This window comes from Polyodon spathula, chromosome 18 (assembly GCF_017654505.1).
Source record: "Polyodon spathula isolate WHYD16114869_AA chromosome 18, ASM1765450v1, whole genome shotgun sequence".
Classification (NCBI taxonomy): domain Eukaryota; kingdom Metazoa; phylum Chordata; class Actinopteri; order Acipenseriformes; family Polyodontidae; genus Polyodon; species Polyodon spathula.
In genome coordinates, this window is record NC_054551.1 from 9615591 (window position 1) to 9632290 (window position 16700).

Sequence of the window (16700 nt, forward strand, 5' to 3'; positions counted from 1 at the left end):
TAGACCACACATCCATATAGATATACATGGCGTCTGGAATAGCAGTTTCCAAGTAATCTGATTCAGTCATCATGGACTGGGTTCCAAAGCAATCTGTTCCATGTGGAAACAGGTCTAAAGAAAGAGCAAGCTGGAATGCTTGTATGCTTGAATTTTCATTGAAACATGGCTCGATGATCTAATCTGACATCAGGGTCCTTTGCTGCAGTCTCACTAAAATGTCTACACTGCTCGCTCACAGCACAGATTTCAATTAACCCGAACCCTTGAGGATTCAGGGCTCTAACTGGTCCAGGGCATTACAGCTGCTGAGGAAACCTGCAGGAGGCACAATTAATTAGCTTTAATGAGGACAAGGGATTCGATCATTATAGCAGTCAACGCTCCTTTAACAGGCAGAGCTCAGCACTGGAGAGGGCACGGGAGCTGGTTGGTAGTGTTAATGAGCATTGTGTAGATTGTAGGTGTACGTTGGAAATACTCATACCATTAAAAGAAACTCTGAACTTCCTGATCTTCACAGTCACGGTGGTATCTGTCACTTTGGAATCTGCTTTTTATACAGGGGTGCACATTTATACCCCATATAACGCCAGCAACATTAAATTCTGGCACCAGCAGATATGTTCAAAAAATAAATAATAAAAAAAAAAATTACTTAGCAACCGTAGATGATGATAGTTTTTCATTGGGTCAGGACTACTCACATGAGCCACCCACACTCATCCACGTACACAGGAGAGAAGGTTTATGCCCTGTGGGATGTGAGGGAGGAGGGAGAAGGGGGGAGGGGTGGTTAGGGTTTGATAATTTAGCACCAGTAGGCTGTCTGGATTTGTGAGCTCAGTCTGAATATGTCAACTAACTTTTCGTGCAACATTCTCATTGGTCAATTAGCATACTTGATGAGTTTGTGAGTCCAATCTGGGTTCCGTTCATCAGGGTCTCAAATAACATCCAATGTGTCTGCTATCTTTGGACTACAGTTGTGCTGCAGTGCTTTCTTGTTTGGGGAGGGTTTCCTAGTGCAGTGGGTTAGTGCTGATCTGGAATTATCCTGTGAGTCAGTGATGCTGGGAGGGCAATTAGCCAGAACAGACCCGTCTACAGTGTGGAGTCAGAGCGCAAGAGAGATGCACACAGAGCGTGCACTAAATATAGCTCTTTACTGAAGCAGCGCCTTAGGGTTCCGATCTCTATGTAGAGGGAGTCTGTTTAATTTTCACCAAAACAACTTCTTGTTTCTCCTATAATAATAACAGCCTGGTAATAATATGAACCATTACATTAGGCTCTATGAGCTAGATTTTCAAGTGTCTTTTTTTTTCCAATTTCCAATTTAACTTTTTTTTTTGAGAAAGAAAAAAATGCACCTAATACAGTTCCTAAACCAGAGACAGACAAACAGCTCAGATATTTCATTAAGGGGTCGTGTGAGTAGTTCTATATTTTAGAATTGTAATGGGTGATTATTCAGGGAAGCTGCAGCAAAACCATAGTGCAGTAAGAATGGTTGCAGATCAAGCCCACTGATAGTGCTGCACTTGCATCCTGGGGGTAATAGGTAATAATAATAAAAAAAAGGTTATGCACCAATCCAGAATGGTTTGAGGAGCATGACAGAGACTTTTGTCCATGGCCATTACAACCCTTGGATCTCAATCCAATTGATCATGTTTGGGATGAACTTGAATGGATTAACATGCATATTAGTCTACTTACAGCTTCTGATGACGGGGTCTGATACACATATAGGAAATTACTTGTTAGTTAAATTCCCTAATTCACTGCCCTCAATATGATATGCTCTTCAGAGAGCACACTAGGGACAGTTTGCGAGTCCGGTTTCCATTGTTCCCTATGTTGAGATTCTCCTCCTGCACTTTGAATGTGACAAAGCCTGCTCCCCACACTTCCTCTGGCTGGCTCCCAGAAGGAATCGTTTTCAATGTCAGGCAGTTTAGGAAAGACGAGACAGTGGCTTCAATGAAACAGAAGCATGGAAGATTGTACCTTAAAGGACATTGGGGAAAATCTTCGAACAGAAACAACAACAAAAACACAAGAGCTGGCTGTTTTGGAACGACCAAGATGTTTCCAAGGAGAGCACCAAGGCAACGAACAATGCAGCTGAAAGAGGCCCACTTACTGTCCTTCAGCTGCCTGGTAATGAATGTGGAGACTTTATTTATACTTACTGGCACTTAATATGGACAGTCATGTGAAAGACACAAGGGTCCTTGAAATATTTGCCTGGAGGGGTCTCAAGAGCTCCTCTACAGTGCTCTAGGACAGGTGTTTTCAACTGGGGGTACTTCTAAAGGTCATATGGGGTACACAAGAGGACTCTGAAATGCAATTTAAAATTAAAAGAAAAAAAATGATGATCTTGAATTGTTTTTTTTTTTTTTTACGGTATGTATTATCTCTAAACCACTGTGCATAAATTTTCAATTTTGTTTAGCAGCTCAAAGTGAAACAGGTGTCTGGTGATTCTGCCTATGGAGAGGGTTCTGTGCTGTTAATTAACTTTGGTGTGTTCAGCTGATCATATAATTTAAAACTAATCAGCGAAGCACAAAATTTCAACATTTTTTAAAAGTATAAATTGCTCCGCTAAGCATAAATAATAATCACAATACTCACACTTTGACGGTTTTTGTTTTATTTTTTCAGTGCATCTGATATTTCTTTTAGCAGCAATAGCGGCTGGTTGAAATGGATACATCGTTTAGTTGCAAAAAAAAAAAAAGGAAGGAAACAGGGTTTTTTGTATGTTTGGTTTGAAAAAAAGAAGAGGTTATCATTGTTAGCTTTTATAGTTTTATCTCGAGGTTAATGTTTTTGAAATTGTACATTTTAGGCACACACAATTATGCTGAGATGGGAAGTAAATGGTAACATAATTTACAGTGCAGGCTATTTTGTATTATTTATAATAACTTTGCTGAATAGAAAATGAATGAGTGTGTCTAAAGAGATTCACAAATACTATCTTTTAATTCTGGGCATCCAAAGACATGCAATTAAAAGCTTTAAGAATTAGGCCTGTTTGGTATTCTGTCCTAAACCAGCAGTTTGCCAGTCCCAAACTGTTGACATAAATTATATATTAAATAAACAGGGGTTAAAAATTAATGTGTTAATCAGAATATTCTGGCTTTTATTGTAGCTGTGGTACCATTCAGCTGATGGAAAACTGTAACGGGACACTTACGCTGAAAACTCCAGATAGCAGGGGTAGTTTTACTAGGACAATACAGCAACACTCGCCATATCACTGTCAACAGCGTGCGGCGTGAGGAGCCAGGACTGGTTGAAGCCGCTAATTCCTTCAGAGAAAGAGATGTCACCTCATGCAGTATGGGTGAGAGGACCACAAAGCTAAATCTAAAGGATTTCTGTTATGATCATTGACACCCAACACACAACATATGAACTTATTATGAATCATAAAAATGACAAATGTACTCAGAAGTAGTGTTAACCATACAAAAAGTGTTATTTAAAAAAAAAAACATTTTTCAAGTTGATGACATCTATGATGAACTGGATGACATCTATACAGAAGATTAGATGTACTGGAATACTGACAATCACTTGACAGCGACAGATTGTTTCTTATACCACTGCATGGTCTATAGTTTCAAACTGGATTTTTTATTTTATTTTACTAGAGTAAACGCTCTGTGGGACTGGTGGCTCTGGTATGTTATTAGTGTTTTAAAGAACATCAGTTCTGGAAAATAACCATCAAGCCTAGTAGCTGAATTGGAGATTTCAACCTTAAATTGAAAAGACTGTCAAACATAAAAACCCTTCAGGTCAAGCTTTCTTCATTTCCCAACCAGCAGTGCCACCCAGTGGAACAAACTCAAAATTACACCATCAGAAGGTTTTTTTTTTTTTTAGTTTTAGTTTTTATTAACAGTGTAGTATTGTTTCACCTTATCCCTTTTTGATATAGAAGTGTTTCTCCTTAATTTCTTACATTAAAAACTAGATGGAAAGTGTGGGAAATTACTTTAAAATGTGGTGACAGAAGTTAATTTCTGCAGATACACCCTATGGTGGTCCCATAAAAAATTAAGCAACTTCTGAAGGAAATATTTCATTTTTTTGGATGCAAAGTTCCCATTTGATAGACGCCCATCCTTTGTGTTAATGAGTGGTACGGAAATCCACAAACCCGACACAGACCTGCTACAGCAGCAAGTGTTTACATCTTTTATTTTGTCTCAGTAATAATATTCACATTTCAGTGTTCTAGATGTATGAACAGAAGATATTATTATTATGTATTAATTTGGCAGACGCCTTTATCCAAGGCAACTTACAGGTGTTACAGGGCAGTACAGGGTTACAATGCAAGATTCATATTTAAATACAGTGTAGTTTACAGCAAGTGCAAATAATACTACTAAAATACAACATGAACTAGGATGCAAAAAGTTCAGGTTTAGTGTTAAACAGTCTTCATAAGGGACAATCAGAATGGGAAGAGAATTAAACAAATGTGAGGGTCTTCATTTCTGGCATGCATGCACAATAAGAGCCCAATACAAAAAGAAGCAAGCTACTGTATATTAAACTGACGCTGCTAGTCAACAAAATGAAGATTTTAAAATGTGACGCAGGCTTCAAATGTATAAACAGCTACAAGACTTGCATTTGTACTTTCCTTTGTAGAGAGCACTGTTTTGCTTTGCATTTAGGCATCTCTGAGCAAAGGCTTGAGCCAGGAGAGATATCTTGATATTTTGAAGTAAACGTACCCATTTCTGCACTTGTATTCACTGGGCGCGGCAATGAGAATGCCAGTCAGATAACTGAAATCCTTGTGGGATGTGATAAGAGGACTCCCTGGGGATGACTTGCAAAGTGAATCTTCATTGTCTGCTTGGACACAGAACATTTTGCTGGTGATGGTAAAGTTGTGTTTTTGTTGGCACCAATCTAGAGGCTCATAGTTAAGGCCTTGGATATTGAGCAGAAGGTCAAAGAATTCATCACCATTCATTTGCCAGCTAGTGGCTTTTGTTTTCTGCCCCGCCTTCATCAATACATTCTCAGCAAAGTCTTTTTCAGGAAGACAGGGGGGGACCACTGCTTTTTTTAATGTGATCTCCTCTCTCAGTTTCACCACAGCAAGGTCATTCTCATAGCTGTTTTTCATATATCTTGGATGTAAGTTAATGGTCTTGACATACAGGACTTGCTTTTGAGTCTGTTTTCCTGGGAAATGAAAAAAGAAAAAGAAAATAAATCAAACCGTTCTTGTTTTTGCAAGGAGGTGCACGGAACTGGGTTTAAAATGTACTGACAGGCTGGATCTTCACACCCAAATTGTCAATTTCCTCCTCAGACACTTGAGTTGCTCTCAAATATATTTTAGAAGAAACAGTTTGAACAACAAGAAGTGCTCAATAGTGTGAACTTTAGAAATACTAAAAGAAATGTAGTAGATTTCTAATATTTAAAAATGTTCATTATTATCCATCATGGTTTAATAATTTTAACACTAAAAATAATTCTGCAACTTACCTATAGAAACATAAAAGTTGGCGAATTTCAAAGTGCAGCTGGCTGTGGTTAGAACTGCTTTCTTGCTCAGGATGACACCGTTACAAAATGTTTTGGTTTCTTCATTTTTTAACTCAACCTTATCCAAGAGACAAGACCAAAATAAATGTTACTCTTTGTAAAGGAGGAAAACTTACTGCTTAAACAATACAACAGACCCGCTACCCTTCCAGAAGTATTGGGACAGGGTGGTTCGTTGCTGTTTCATGACAACTGGATAAGCAGATACAGTACATGCAATGATCAGTGTGAAATACAGTTGGGCAGATGTACAGCAGACAGACATTCCCATCTATGACCCAGAAGCTGATATTCTTATTAACTTCTGTTAAATAATGTTAAAACCAGGGGCTCCCGAGTGGCGCATCAAGAAAAGGCGCTCCGCGTGGAGTGCAGGATGCACCCTATAGCCTGGAGACTGTCACTGCTGACTATGACCAGGGGTTCCTAGGGGACGGCACACAATCGGCCGAGCACCGCCTGGGTTGGGAGGGATTAGGTCGGCAGTGGAATCCAAGGTTCACCATGCACCAGCGACCCCTGTGGCTGACAGGGCACTTGCAGGTCTGCAGTGGAGCCATTCAGATGTGCCAACAGCTGTGAGTCTGTTGGGATAGGTCTCTACCAACTTTGCACACCTAGGTTTGGCAATATTTGACTACTCTTCTTTTCAAAACTGTTCAAGCTCTGTCAAGTTCCTTGGGGAGTGTTGATGGACAGCACCCTTCAAGTCATGCCACAAATTTTCGATTGGATTCATTTTCCCTTCTATCCTGACAAGTGCCCCAGTCGAGCGCCGATGAGAAACATCCCCATAACATGAAGCTGCCATCATCAAGCTTCACAGCAGGGATGGTGTTCTTTGGGTGATGCGTTGTTTTGGGTTTGCGCCAAACATAACGCTTAGCATTTGGCCAAAAAGTTCCATTTTAGTTTCGTCAGACCACAAAACTTTTTGCCTCATGGCTACAGAACCTCCTGAGTGGTTTTTTGCATACTTCAAATGGGATTCAAGGTGGCTTTCTTGAGTAATGGCAAGAAAGAAGCCACTGTCCTTGGGATATTGTTGTCACATGCATACTTTGACCAGTCTTAGCCATAAAAGCCTGTAGCTCTTGCAAAGTTGCCATTGACCTCTTGGTAGCCTCTCTGATCAGTCTCCTTCTTGCTCGGTCATCCAGTTTGGAGGAGCGGCCTGATCTAGGCAGGGTCTTGGTGGTGCCATACACCTTCTACTTCTTAATAATTGTCTTGACCGTGCTCCAAGGGATATTCAAGGCCTTTGATATTTTTTTATACCCATCCCCTGATCTGTGCCTTTCAACAACTTGAAAAGCACTACCCAGCAGAGGTACTGCTGAATTTATCCTGAAATCATGTGAATCACTACAATTTAACACAGGTGGAGGCTACTTAACTTGGTGTGTGATTTTGAAGGCGATTTGTTACACCTGAACTAATTTAGGATTGCTATTACAAGGGAGGTGGACACTTATCCAACCAAGCTATTTCAGTTTTTATTTTTAATTAATCTTCAACACATTTCTAGAATATACTTTTCACTTAGAAGTTGTGGGGTAGGATATGTAGGATAAATATTTTAATTCCAGGCTATAAGGCAACAAAAGGTGAAAATTTTGAAAGGGGGTGTAGACTTTCGATAGGCACTATATATGGGCAAATATGAAGTGTGAGATTGTGAGATACGCATACAGTGGCTTGTGAAAGTATTGACCCCCCTTGGCATTTTTCCTATTTTGTTGCCTTACAACCTGGAATTAAAATGGATTTTTATTTGGATTTCATGTAATGGACATACACAAAATAGTCCAAATTGGAGAAGTGAAATGAAAAAAATAACTTGTTTCAAAAAATTATAAAAAATAAATAATGGAAAAGTGGTGCGTGCATATATATTCACCCCCTTTGCTACTAAGCCTCTAAATAAGATCTGGTGCAACCAATTACCTTCAGAAGTCACATAATTAGTTAAATGAAGTCGACCTGTGTGCAATCTAAGTGTCACATGATCTGTCACATGATCTCAGTATATATACACCGCCCACCAAAACTCACGGACGAGGCAAGGAGGGCATTAATCAGAGAGGCAACAAAGAGACCAAAGATAACCCTGAAGGAACTGCAAAGCTCCACAGCGGAGATTGGAGTATCTGTCCATAGGACCACTTTAAGCCGTACACTCCACAGAGCTGGGCTTTATGGAAGAGTGGCCAGAAAAAAGCCATTGCTTAAAGAAAAAAATAAGCAAACACGTTTGGTGTTCAGCAAAAGGCATGTGGGAGACTCCCCAAACACATGGAAGAAGGTACTCTGGTCAGATGAGACTAAAATTGAGCTTTTTGGCCATCAAGGAAAACGCTATGTCTGGCACAAACCCAACATCTCTCATCACCCCGAGAACACCATCCCCACAGTGAAGCATGGTGGTGGCAGCATCATGCTGTGGGGATGTTTTTCATCGGCAGGGACTGGGAAACTGGTCAGAATTGAAGGAATGATGGATGGTGCTAAATACAGGGAAATTCTTGAGGGAAACCTGTTTCAGTCTTCCAGAGATTTGAGACTGGGATGGAGGGTCACCTTCCAGCAGGACAATGACCCTAAGCATACTGCTAAAGCAACACTCGAGCGGTTTAAGGGGAAACATTTAAATGTCTTGGAATGACCTACTCAAAGCCCAGACCTCAATCCAATTGAGAATCTGTGGTATGACTTAAAGATTGCTGTACACCAGCGGAACCCATCCAACTTGAAGGAGCTGGAGCAGTTTTGCCTTGAAGAATGGGCAAAAATCCCAGTGGCTAGATGTGCCAAGCTTATAGATACATACCCCAAGAGACTTGCAGCTGTAATTGCTGCAAAAGGTGGCTCTACAAAGTATTGACTTTGGGGGGGTGAATACTTATGCACACTCAAGTTTTCTGTTTTTTTGTCTTATTTCTTGTTTGTTTCACAATAAAAAATATTTTGCATCTTCAAACTGGTAGGCATGCTGTATAAATCAAATGATACAAACTCCCAAAAAATCCATTTGAATTCCAGGTTGTAAGGCAACAAAATAGGAAAAATGCCAAGGGGGGGTCAATACTTTCACAAGCAACTGTATGGGGAGTACAATTGCATAGACATGCCATTGGCTACCTTAGATCAAATCATGTAAGCATCAAGCATATTTTAGGCACTTCCAATACCAGATTAAATCATCAATCGAACAGCTAGTATCTTATTTGTTCTTCAACAAACAATATATCCAATGATCATCAAGGATTTATATCTCAGCCTCCACCTGCTTTTTGGCTTCCTCTAACAGGTGAGGGCAGCTAACCTGCCCCCCCCCCCCCCCCCCCCCTACCCATGGCAACCCTACGGTCAGCCTCTCCACTTATCTGCAAGCTAATTTGCACCAGTTTATTATGTGTGCTAAAGTCCGCTGTGGGACTGACAGCACTAAACTCAACATGTTTTGAACAGGCATGAGCGGCTAGTGGCTTTTCCCCCTGCTGTGCTGCTCAGCCTCAATATTCCCAAATACTGCATAAGGTTACTGTACCTGCCAGGGGCATTCTTCTTCTGCACACAACAATGAAACCAGATTCCAGGAACTTGGCTTCTTCACTTTTCCACAAGGAAAATCCACTGCAAGCGGAAATGAATGAATGAATAAATACATTGTGGGTACACAGCAAGTCTCAGGGGTATATCGTGGAGGAAGTCTGCTCAGTCAGAGACCCATTCTGCATTCTCTATACACATCACTTGTACAGCAATGCTTGAAAAAGGCAAACGCTATTCTTAAGGTCTAGTAGCTGTGTGACCCTACAAACAGTCCTGTGCTGCCTGGCAGCAGAGCGCATAGTATAGGAGGCCTCACCGGTGGGATAGGCTCATTGTTATGTAATTTTGAAACCCTATCAAGATATATCTTCATATGTAGGTCGACTGATTTGAGATCATCAGGACCATATTTTCAACAGTGTGACATCACAGCGGTATGGAACAGGCCACACCCACTTGTGTAAATAATATTGCTGATGCATCTTGAAAATACATTCTAGAGCAGGCCAGGGTGAGGTGTTTTTTTTTTTTTTTTTTTTTTTAATTGTTTTTCGCAATGGTTCTTTTGAAATTGTAATAGTACATTTTATGAGGTAACTTTATGGTACACAATACTCTTACCAACAGCTTTACACTTGTTTCTGTCTCTCTTATCAAGCTCATATCCTTCGGCACAGAAACAAGCATACGATTTATACCCTGGCTTACAAAACTGATTGCAGTTGCCACGGCATTGTGTATTATCTGAAAAACAAACACACAGATTCTTATTAAGCAGACATGTTTCATTGTATTCTAAAATATGATATTATCAGAAATATGTAGAGTTTCATTCCCCATTTTGCTGTTTCAAGCATATTTTTCACGATGTGAAGCAGGCACTACACTGTTAATGTGCCTGAAGCAGGGAATACATTGATAATGTGTCGATGTGAAGCAGAACCTACACTAATGTTCTTCAATGACATTTACAACCTCCTCCGTCAGCCGACGAAGACATTTAAACAACTCACTGTTTCACTGGGGTTTCACTTCAGTCAATGTTAATTGTAGCTTACAAAACAATTCCATATACTTTGCACTTCCATTCATTACCTATGCTTCAAATGTGCAGATTTTAAAGAAGCACATGTTATGTCAAACATGCTCATTTTTAAACAGACACTCTTATTCCTTCCATGAAATTAGCTCCTTTCAAAACTGTCTCTCGACACAGAATGCAGCCCTACTTACCAGTTTCACACCTGTCTCCAGAGAAGCCTGCTTTGCAGTTGCAGTCATATCTCCCCACGCTGTCCGCACACATTCCTCCGTTCAGACAGGGGTTGGGTGAACACTGATCCCCATCTACAGCATTGCCAACAATAGAGACACAATGGATTTTCAACAAATACTGCAAAGTGGTCCACAATGTAAAGCTAAAATTTCAGGCAGGACACTCTACATACAATGGCAAACACTATCATTTTATTTTATTGTTTTTAATAATTTAGTGTCCAATTATTACTGTAGAGCTCACTGGGCTCCTGCCCAGCGGGAATCACTGTAGCACGATGAGGAGAAACAGTCCCTGATGTTTTTGCCTCCGTAAGTCTGGAAACTCCCCAAATCATGCTGGCAGCGAGATGCTTCAAAGCACTGGTCATCAGACTGTAAGTCTCAGCTAGTCTCAGCTGCTTATTGTGAATGCAATCAAAGTAAGAGCCTGAAATCCATACACTCGATACACTAAGTGCATGATTTGTTTTTCAATCAATACAAATCCTACTTTTATTAAGTGAACAGCTTAAAAATAAAGGTGCATGATTCTTGCTAAATGCTGCCACCTAGTGGGCAAAGTACATTTGACACCTTTGAGTTCAACACTCGTCAACATTGTCGTTAGTTAAGTTTGTAAAATAAAATAATAATACAACAAATGTACAGATTTGTGGAAATCCTACGCTAAAGACTTGAGAGTTATGAGGTTAAAAGTTGATTTCGTCTTCCTTAAACATAGATAGAGTGTAAAAGCCTACTCACCAATATACAGTGACCAGAATACATCCTGTAAAGAATGAAAATACAATGTATGTAACTTCGAGTTTTATACTGACATTTAAAACCCTGTTGGGGAAGTGTAACACAATGGCATGAAAAGGGTTATTAAAAACAGAGGACAAACCGTATTGTAGGTGTCTTTAAATACTTCCCGGGCTTCTTCATAACTACAGACCTCTTCAATACATTCACGTTCTATGTTACCGGTTAACGCTTCTTCTCCTCTAGAATTTGCACGTTTATGTCGTCCAAGGATCTCATCCGCATTTTCTTTGTTGAGAAAGACTTAAATAAAAGATAGAAGCATCCAAAGGTTATGAGAGAGTTAGCATAACTTTTAAAACCCTTTGTTAAAATGGTTATATTTTTATGAATAACATGCAGTGCACAAGAAAAAAAAAGAAAAAAGAAACGTATGGTACAAAAAAAAGTTCAATATTTAAGATGATAAAGAAAATAAAATTTAGACAAGACACCAAAAATGATTGGGTATACCTGATCCAAACTGCGCTAATTAAACTGGTATCGATGGAACAATCCCATGTATATCAGCAGGGTGTAATGCAAAATAAATATTGCAATGCGATGCGGAGCTCCTTGCTCCCAATCCAACCTTGTGCAATAAACTGTACAAATGATGGATTATTAAGACTTCATACCAAAAACTCAAACTTACTTGCTAGCTAGCTAGCTGTCTTTCTCTTCAAGCATTCTCTCCCATTGACAGTAAATATATAATATATAAATACTGGTATCACATATATCTTGTAGTTCAGGATAGTGAAGTTTATGTGCCGTTTATCTATTTGCATTTTCTTATAAATTAATTTCTGAATTGTTGTCTGTCTTATCGTAATGTTTTGGTTTACTTTTATTACGTCATTGCTTATTACGTGTTATGAAATGTGCCTTTACATTTCACTACATTTAGTGCTGGTCCTGAAGGCTGCAGGAGCCAATAACTAAATAAGTAATACACAGGGGAAGCGAACGACACAGATAAGCCATAATAATTACTAGGGGTCGGCATTGACATGGAAATTGTATATCGTTATCGTGCACGTATTTCGATATAGATAACATCGAAGTCTTCCATAACAGAGAAAAAAATACAAATATAAATGCAACGTGAAACATATTGTAGCGATCTCAGTTAACGCAGGCAGGCGCGTCACACAGGGTGAGGCAATCCACACACTGATGGAGGGCGAGCGTGAACCCGGGACCTCTCATTAAAGCACAGACACAGATACAGCTGTGCAAAAGAGCCGGCTCCTTTTGCAAGGAGCGTTATGTGCATGCTACAGTATATACATTAACAAATATTCAGAAAAGCAATAACTTACTTTAACTTAGTGGTGCTTTGCTTCACAATATCTATGTAGAAAAACAAGGTCTTGTTATATTGTTTTACTATTCTATCATTAGCCGCCTCAAACCCAAAATATTTCTACACTTCACTTAACCAATCCGGAAGAAATTTAATCTTCTCTGCGTATAAATGCACGACACATCTGAAAGCAATTATGCAATTACTTTAAGATGTGTTTTTCTGTTTTAAAAGTACATCTCATTTGTAATACCGAAAGTTCACATTTTAAAAATGCATTAATAGAGTTAATCGCATGCAATGAACCACACTGACACATGCCCATCTCTCAAAATAATCCCAATAGTGCTTAATGCAGCATGCAAATAGCATTCGGTATCTTGAGCACGTTCTGAATGGAAGAAAAAAAAAGATATACATATATCAAATTATTTAAACCGATTTTCCTCTTTATTACGTTTTGTTGTGTTAAATTTGTCTTTAGCCAACGATATCGCGGTATGGTAATTATTATCGATATCGAACGATAACAATAACTAACTGGCGACCCCATGGTATTGGTTTGCTTTGTGGTCGTTAAGACCGTTACTAAGGAAGTGGGCATTCCCTTTTCTGGTGCAGTGGCGCATGCGATCAGACTGTGCTGGGGAGGCACGACATGAGAAAACACTGAGAACAGCAGAACAAAATTATTACTTGAGTGGCAATGCATTTATGTCATTTTCCGCCCCCATGGCTCTGCGCACTGGGCGGCTGCCCTGCTAGTCCACCCCTCGTTACGGCTGTGATCACAGAAATACACTCGGATGCCAAATCTATTGTTCCATCTTTACTAAATGGGCTTCCAGGGCAGATTATGAAGACACAAACCATTTTGTTAACAGCAACAGCAAGCGAGCCCCTTTTAAACAACTCCAGATTTACCAGCCTGGATCCTTGCTTGTCGCACATTAACCCGATGTTTGCAGTGGACAATCAAAATACATCTGCGTAAATAAGAAGTCAGTAAAGAACACAACATGAAAAAAGATATGACCCTGCACAGAATTACCGTTTACCTAGGAAACAAAGGGTCTGGCAGTGAGCCAGCGCTGGCTTCCAAATAACCTGGACACATTCATCTACATTTACTGGAGCTTCGTGCTGCTTCCTTCGTGTTAACATTTGCAGCTTTTATCTTCTCATGCTTAGTTGTTTGTGTATAACAGTGGTTCACATGAGCCAATCCATTCGGGGGTTTTACTCCTAGTAATAAGTTACTTACCGTCGACCACTGGCTGTGTGCACCACTGTGTAAGACAATATAATAAAACGGGTTTATTTCACGGCAATTCACGGTCTAAAAATCCGTATTTTTCTCTCAATAATGTTACACACACATGTTCCTAAATTTAAATAGTTACCTAAAAAAAAAAAAAAAAAAAAAAAAAAAAAAACAGAACGCTAAAACTAAACTGTATAATATTTAACAAACTTTTACATAAATAATTTTTGGTGATATATATATATATATATATATATATATATATATATATATATATATATATATATATATATATATATAGCCTATAGAAAGTCTACACCCCCTTGAACTTTTTTTTCACATTTTGTTGTGTCAGTGCCTCTATATACTTTATTCTTCCAGAAATTGTTATTTTTCTCGGGAACTACATATTACGTTGCAATATGTAAATTTCAACGACACTGTGAAAGAAATACAGACTTAATTATTACGAATATAGACGACTCTGATAATTGAATCATGTGTAATCCATGCGCTGCTAATATGGCTACTTCTGATGAATAAATAATCCACGACCTATTCAATCTAGAGCTTTCCCGCCTGGATACATACAACAATAATAGAATGCTGTTGTACCCCAAATGTTGCAGATTTACTGAAAAGGCAGAGCATAAAAATATTCGTTTGATTTCTCAACAGCTTATTTAGAATAGTCAAAAACATGCATGTCATTATACAGAAGTGTGTGGTGGTAACGCAATAACAGTTTCTACTTATCAGATAAGTAGAACAATACATAAAAAATTCTACATTTCATTTATAGTTGTAAAATAACTAATTTACGTCCTAGCAATTCCAAAGTCCTGTTATATGAACTGTATGATTTCCTATTAAACCCCAATACAGTAGTTCACGATGAATTTGTACTGCACCTTTTTGTTCAGCTTCATTAATTGAGCAAATCACCAGGAAGATTGTCCATAAAGCCCCCGCTAAAATTACAGACACCATTTTGCTGGGTTCTCTTGTGAGCGCAGCGTGGGTGACGCTTTATATAGTGCACAAACAGTTCAAAGTTCTGCGCTTGTTGCTTTAACGGTCATTTATTTTGGTCACTAAAGCCCTGTCCTTCAAATCTGTCTCTGGACGAGTGACACAGTGCCAGATTAGTCTTGCATGGTATTAGTGTTCCAGTCACATACCCAGCGGAATAACAGAGTCTTTGTGTTGATAAAGCACCGAGACTCAATATCTCTCCACTTTGTATTAACTGGTAACTTATTTACTGTCTAAGGCAATAAAGAATGATTCGTTTTTGCATTAATGCAATAGTAACCTAATCAGACCATACACTATGTGTAATAGACAACATGTTCTCACCAGCAAAACATAACTACATAAATATTGTCTATTAAAACAGTGCAGGACTTCCACATTTTATCCCAGTCTAACGCTCAAATCTATTGCGGACTGAGACCTAACATTCATTAACCAAATGTTTGCTGCAAATAATCAATATCAGATGAAGTCCTCAGTAAAAGTATGTGTATCATTTAACATATTACAAGATTATTATTATTATTATTATTATTATTATTATTATTATTATTATATTATTATTATTATTATTATTTACAGTGGTTATAGGTTCATTATTCAACCAAACTATTAAAGAATATACTGTACTGTATAAAACAAACAGCCTATTGAAGGTCTTTTTTAAACCTGCATGGGGCCCTGAAACTTGGAACTGTTTATTGAGGGGAGTTCAAGGTCAGCATGGGAGCTAATCGTCAAATATGGGTCACGATTTCACGTAGTTGCACTAAACATCCACAAGATGGCCACAAAATCCACAAAAAACAAAGTATCAACTCATACCATATGTAGTACGTTTGTGTGTATAGAGACTGGTGGGTGGTGTGGGTCGGCAGTCGTGGTATCATACAGAAGATTCAGTGCTATCCTGGCTGCCTACGATCTTCTTATACTGTTGATGGTGTTGTGGCAGGTTTGCCTTGTGTGATGCTTCTCTCTCTCTCTCTCTCTCTCTCTCTCTCTCTCTCTCTCTCTCTCTCACACTCTCTACTGGACATCCCCTCATCTCATTGCCTCCCTTCTGTTTTGGATTCCAGTAACAACAATTTGTGCATTCCCAGTAGCTTCAATTTCCAGCTGACGGAGATGGAGATGGCGAAGGCGTGCAGCTTTAATTGGGTGTTTCAGATGCACCAATGAAAGAAAGTGCATGCGTTGCTGTTCTAAACTGAAGATCCCCAGGGCCACCGGGGGGGGGGCAATACTGCTAGAACCTCACAAGAAACCCCTAATTAAAATGCCACGGTCAGTTCTCTAATTAGCCATCAGCACACTGGACTAGGAGTTGAGATCAGGTTAATTTCTTGTATTGTGCTGTTGAAGCAGAAAAACAAGGATAAAATATTGTAATCCAGATGATCCACTGTGTGTCAGACATTCCCTATTGGGCCACTCAGGGACCTTTGTGTTCCTTAACCACTCCAGTGTAGCTTTGGCTGTGTGCTTTGGGTCGTTGTCATGCTGAAAGGTGAACTTCTATCCCAGTTTCAGCATTCTTGCCGAGGGCAGCAGGTTTTCCTCAAGGACTTCTCTGTACTTTGCTCCATTCAATTTCAATTCTATCCTGACAAGTGCCCCAGTCCCTGCCGATGAGAAACATCCCCATAACATGATGCTACCACCACCATGCTTCACAGTAGGGACAGTGTTCTTTGGGTGATGTGCTATGTTGGGTTTGCACCAAACATAACACTTTACATTTAGGCCAAAAAGTTCCATTAGTTTCGTCAGACCACAAAACTTTTTGCCACATGGCTACAGAATCTCCTGAGTGTTTTTTTGCATACTTCAAACAGGACACAAGGTTGGCTTTCTTGAGTAATGGCTTTC

The 16700-nt window shown here is 39.3% G+C and overlaps 1 protein-coding gene across 1 annotated transcript; it reads right to left on the minus strand.

Moving 5' to 3' along the window:
- Window positions 1-4358: 4358 nt before the first annotated feature.
- On the minus strand, window positions 4359-14892 carry proza (protein Z, vitamin K-dependent plasma glycoprotein a). Its single transcript, XM_041217645.1, has 8 exons — window positions 14705-14892; window positions 11324-11484; window positions 11182-11206; window positions 10393-10506; window positions 9781-9903; window positions 9155-9240; window positions 5545-5662; window positions 4359-5235 (listed from the first exon to the last, which is right to left on the minus strand). Exons 1-8 carry the CDS (start codon window positions 14781-14783, stop codon window positions 4712-4714), a joined length of 1230 nt encoding a protein of 409 aa, XP_041073579.1. The 5' UTR covers window positions 14784-14892; the 3' UTR covers window positions 4359-4711.
- Between the last annotated feature and the right edge of the window lie 1808 nt (window positions 14893-16700).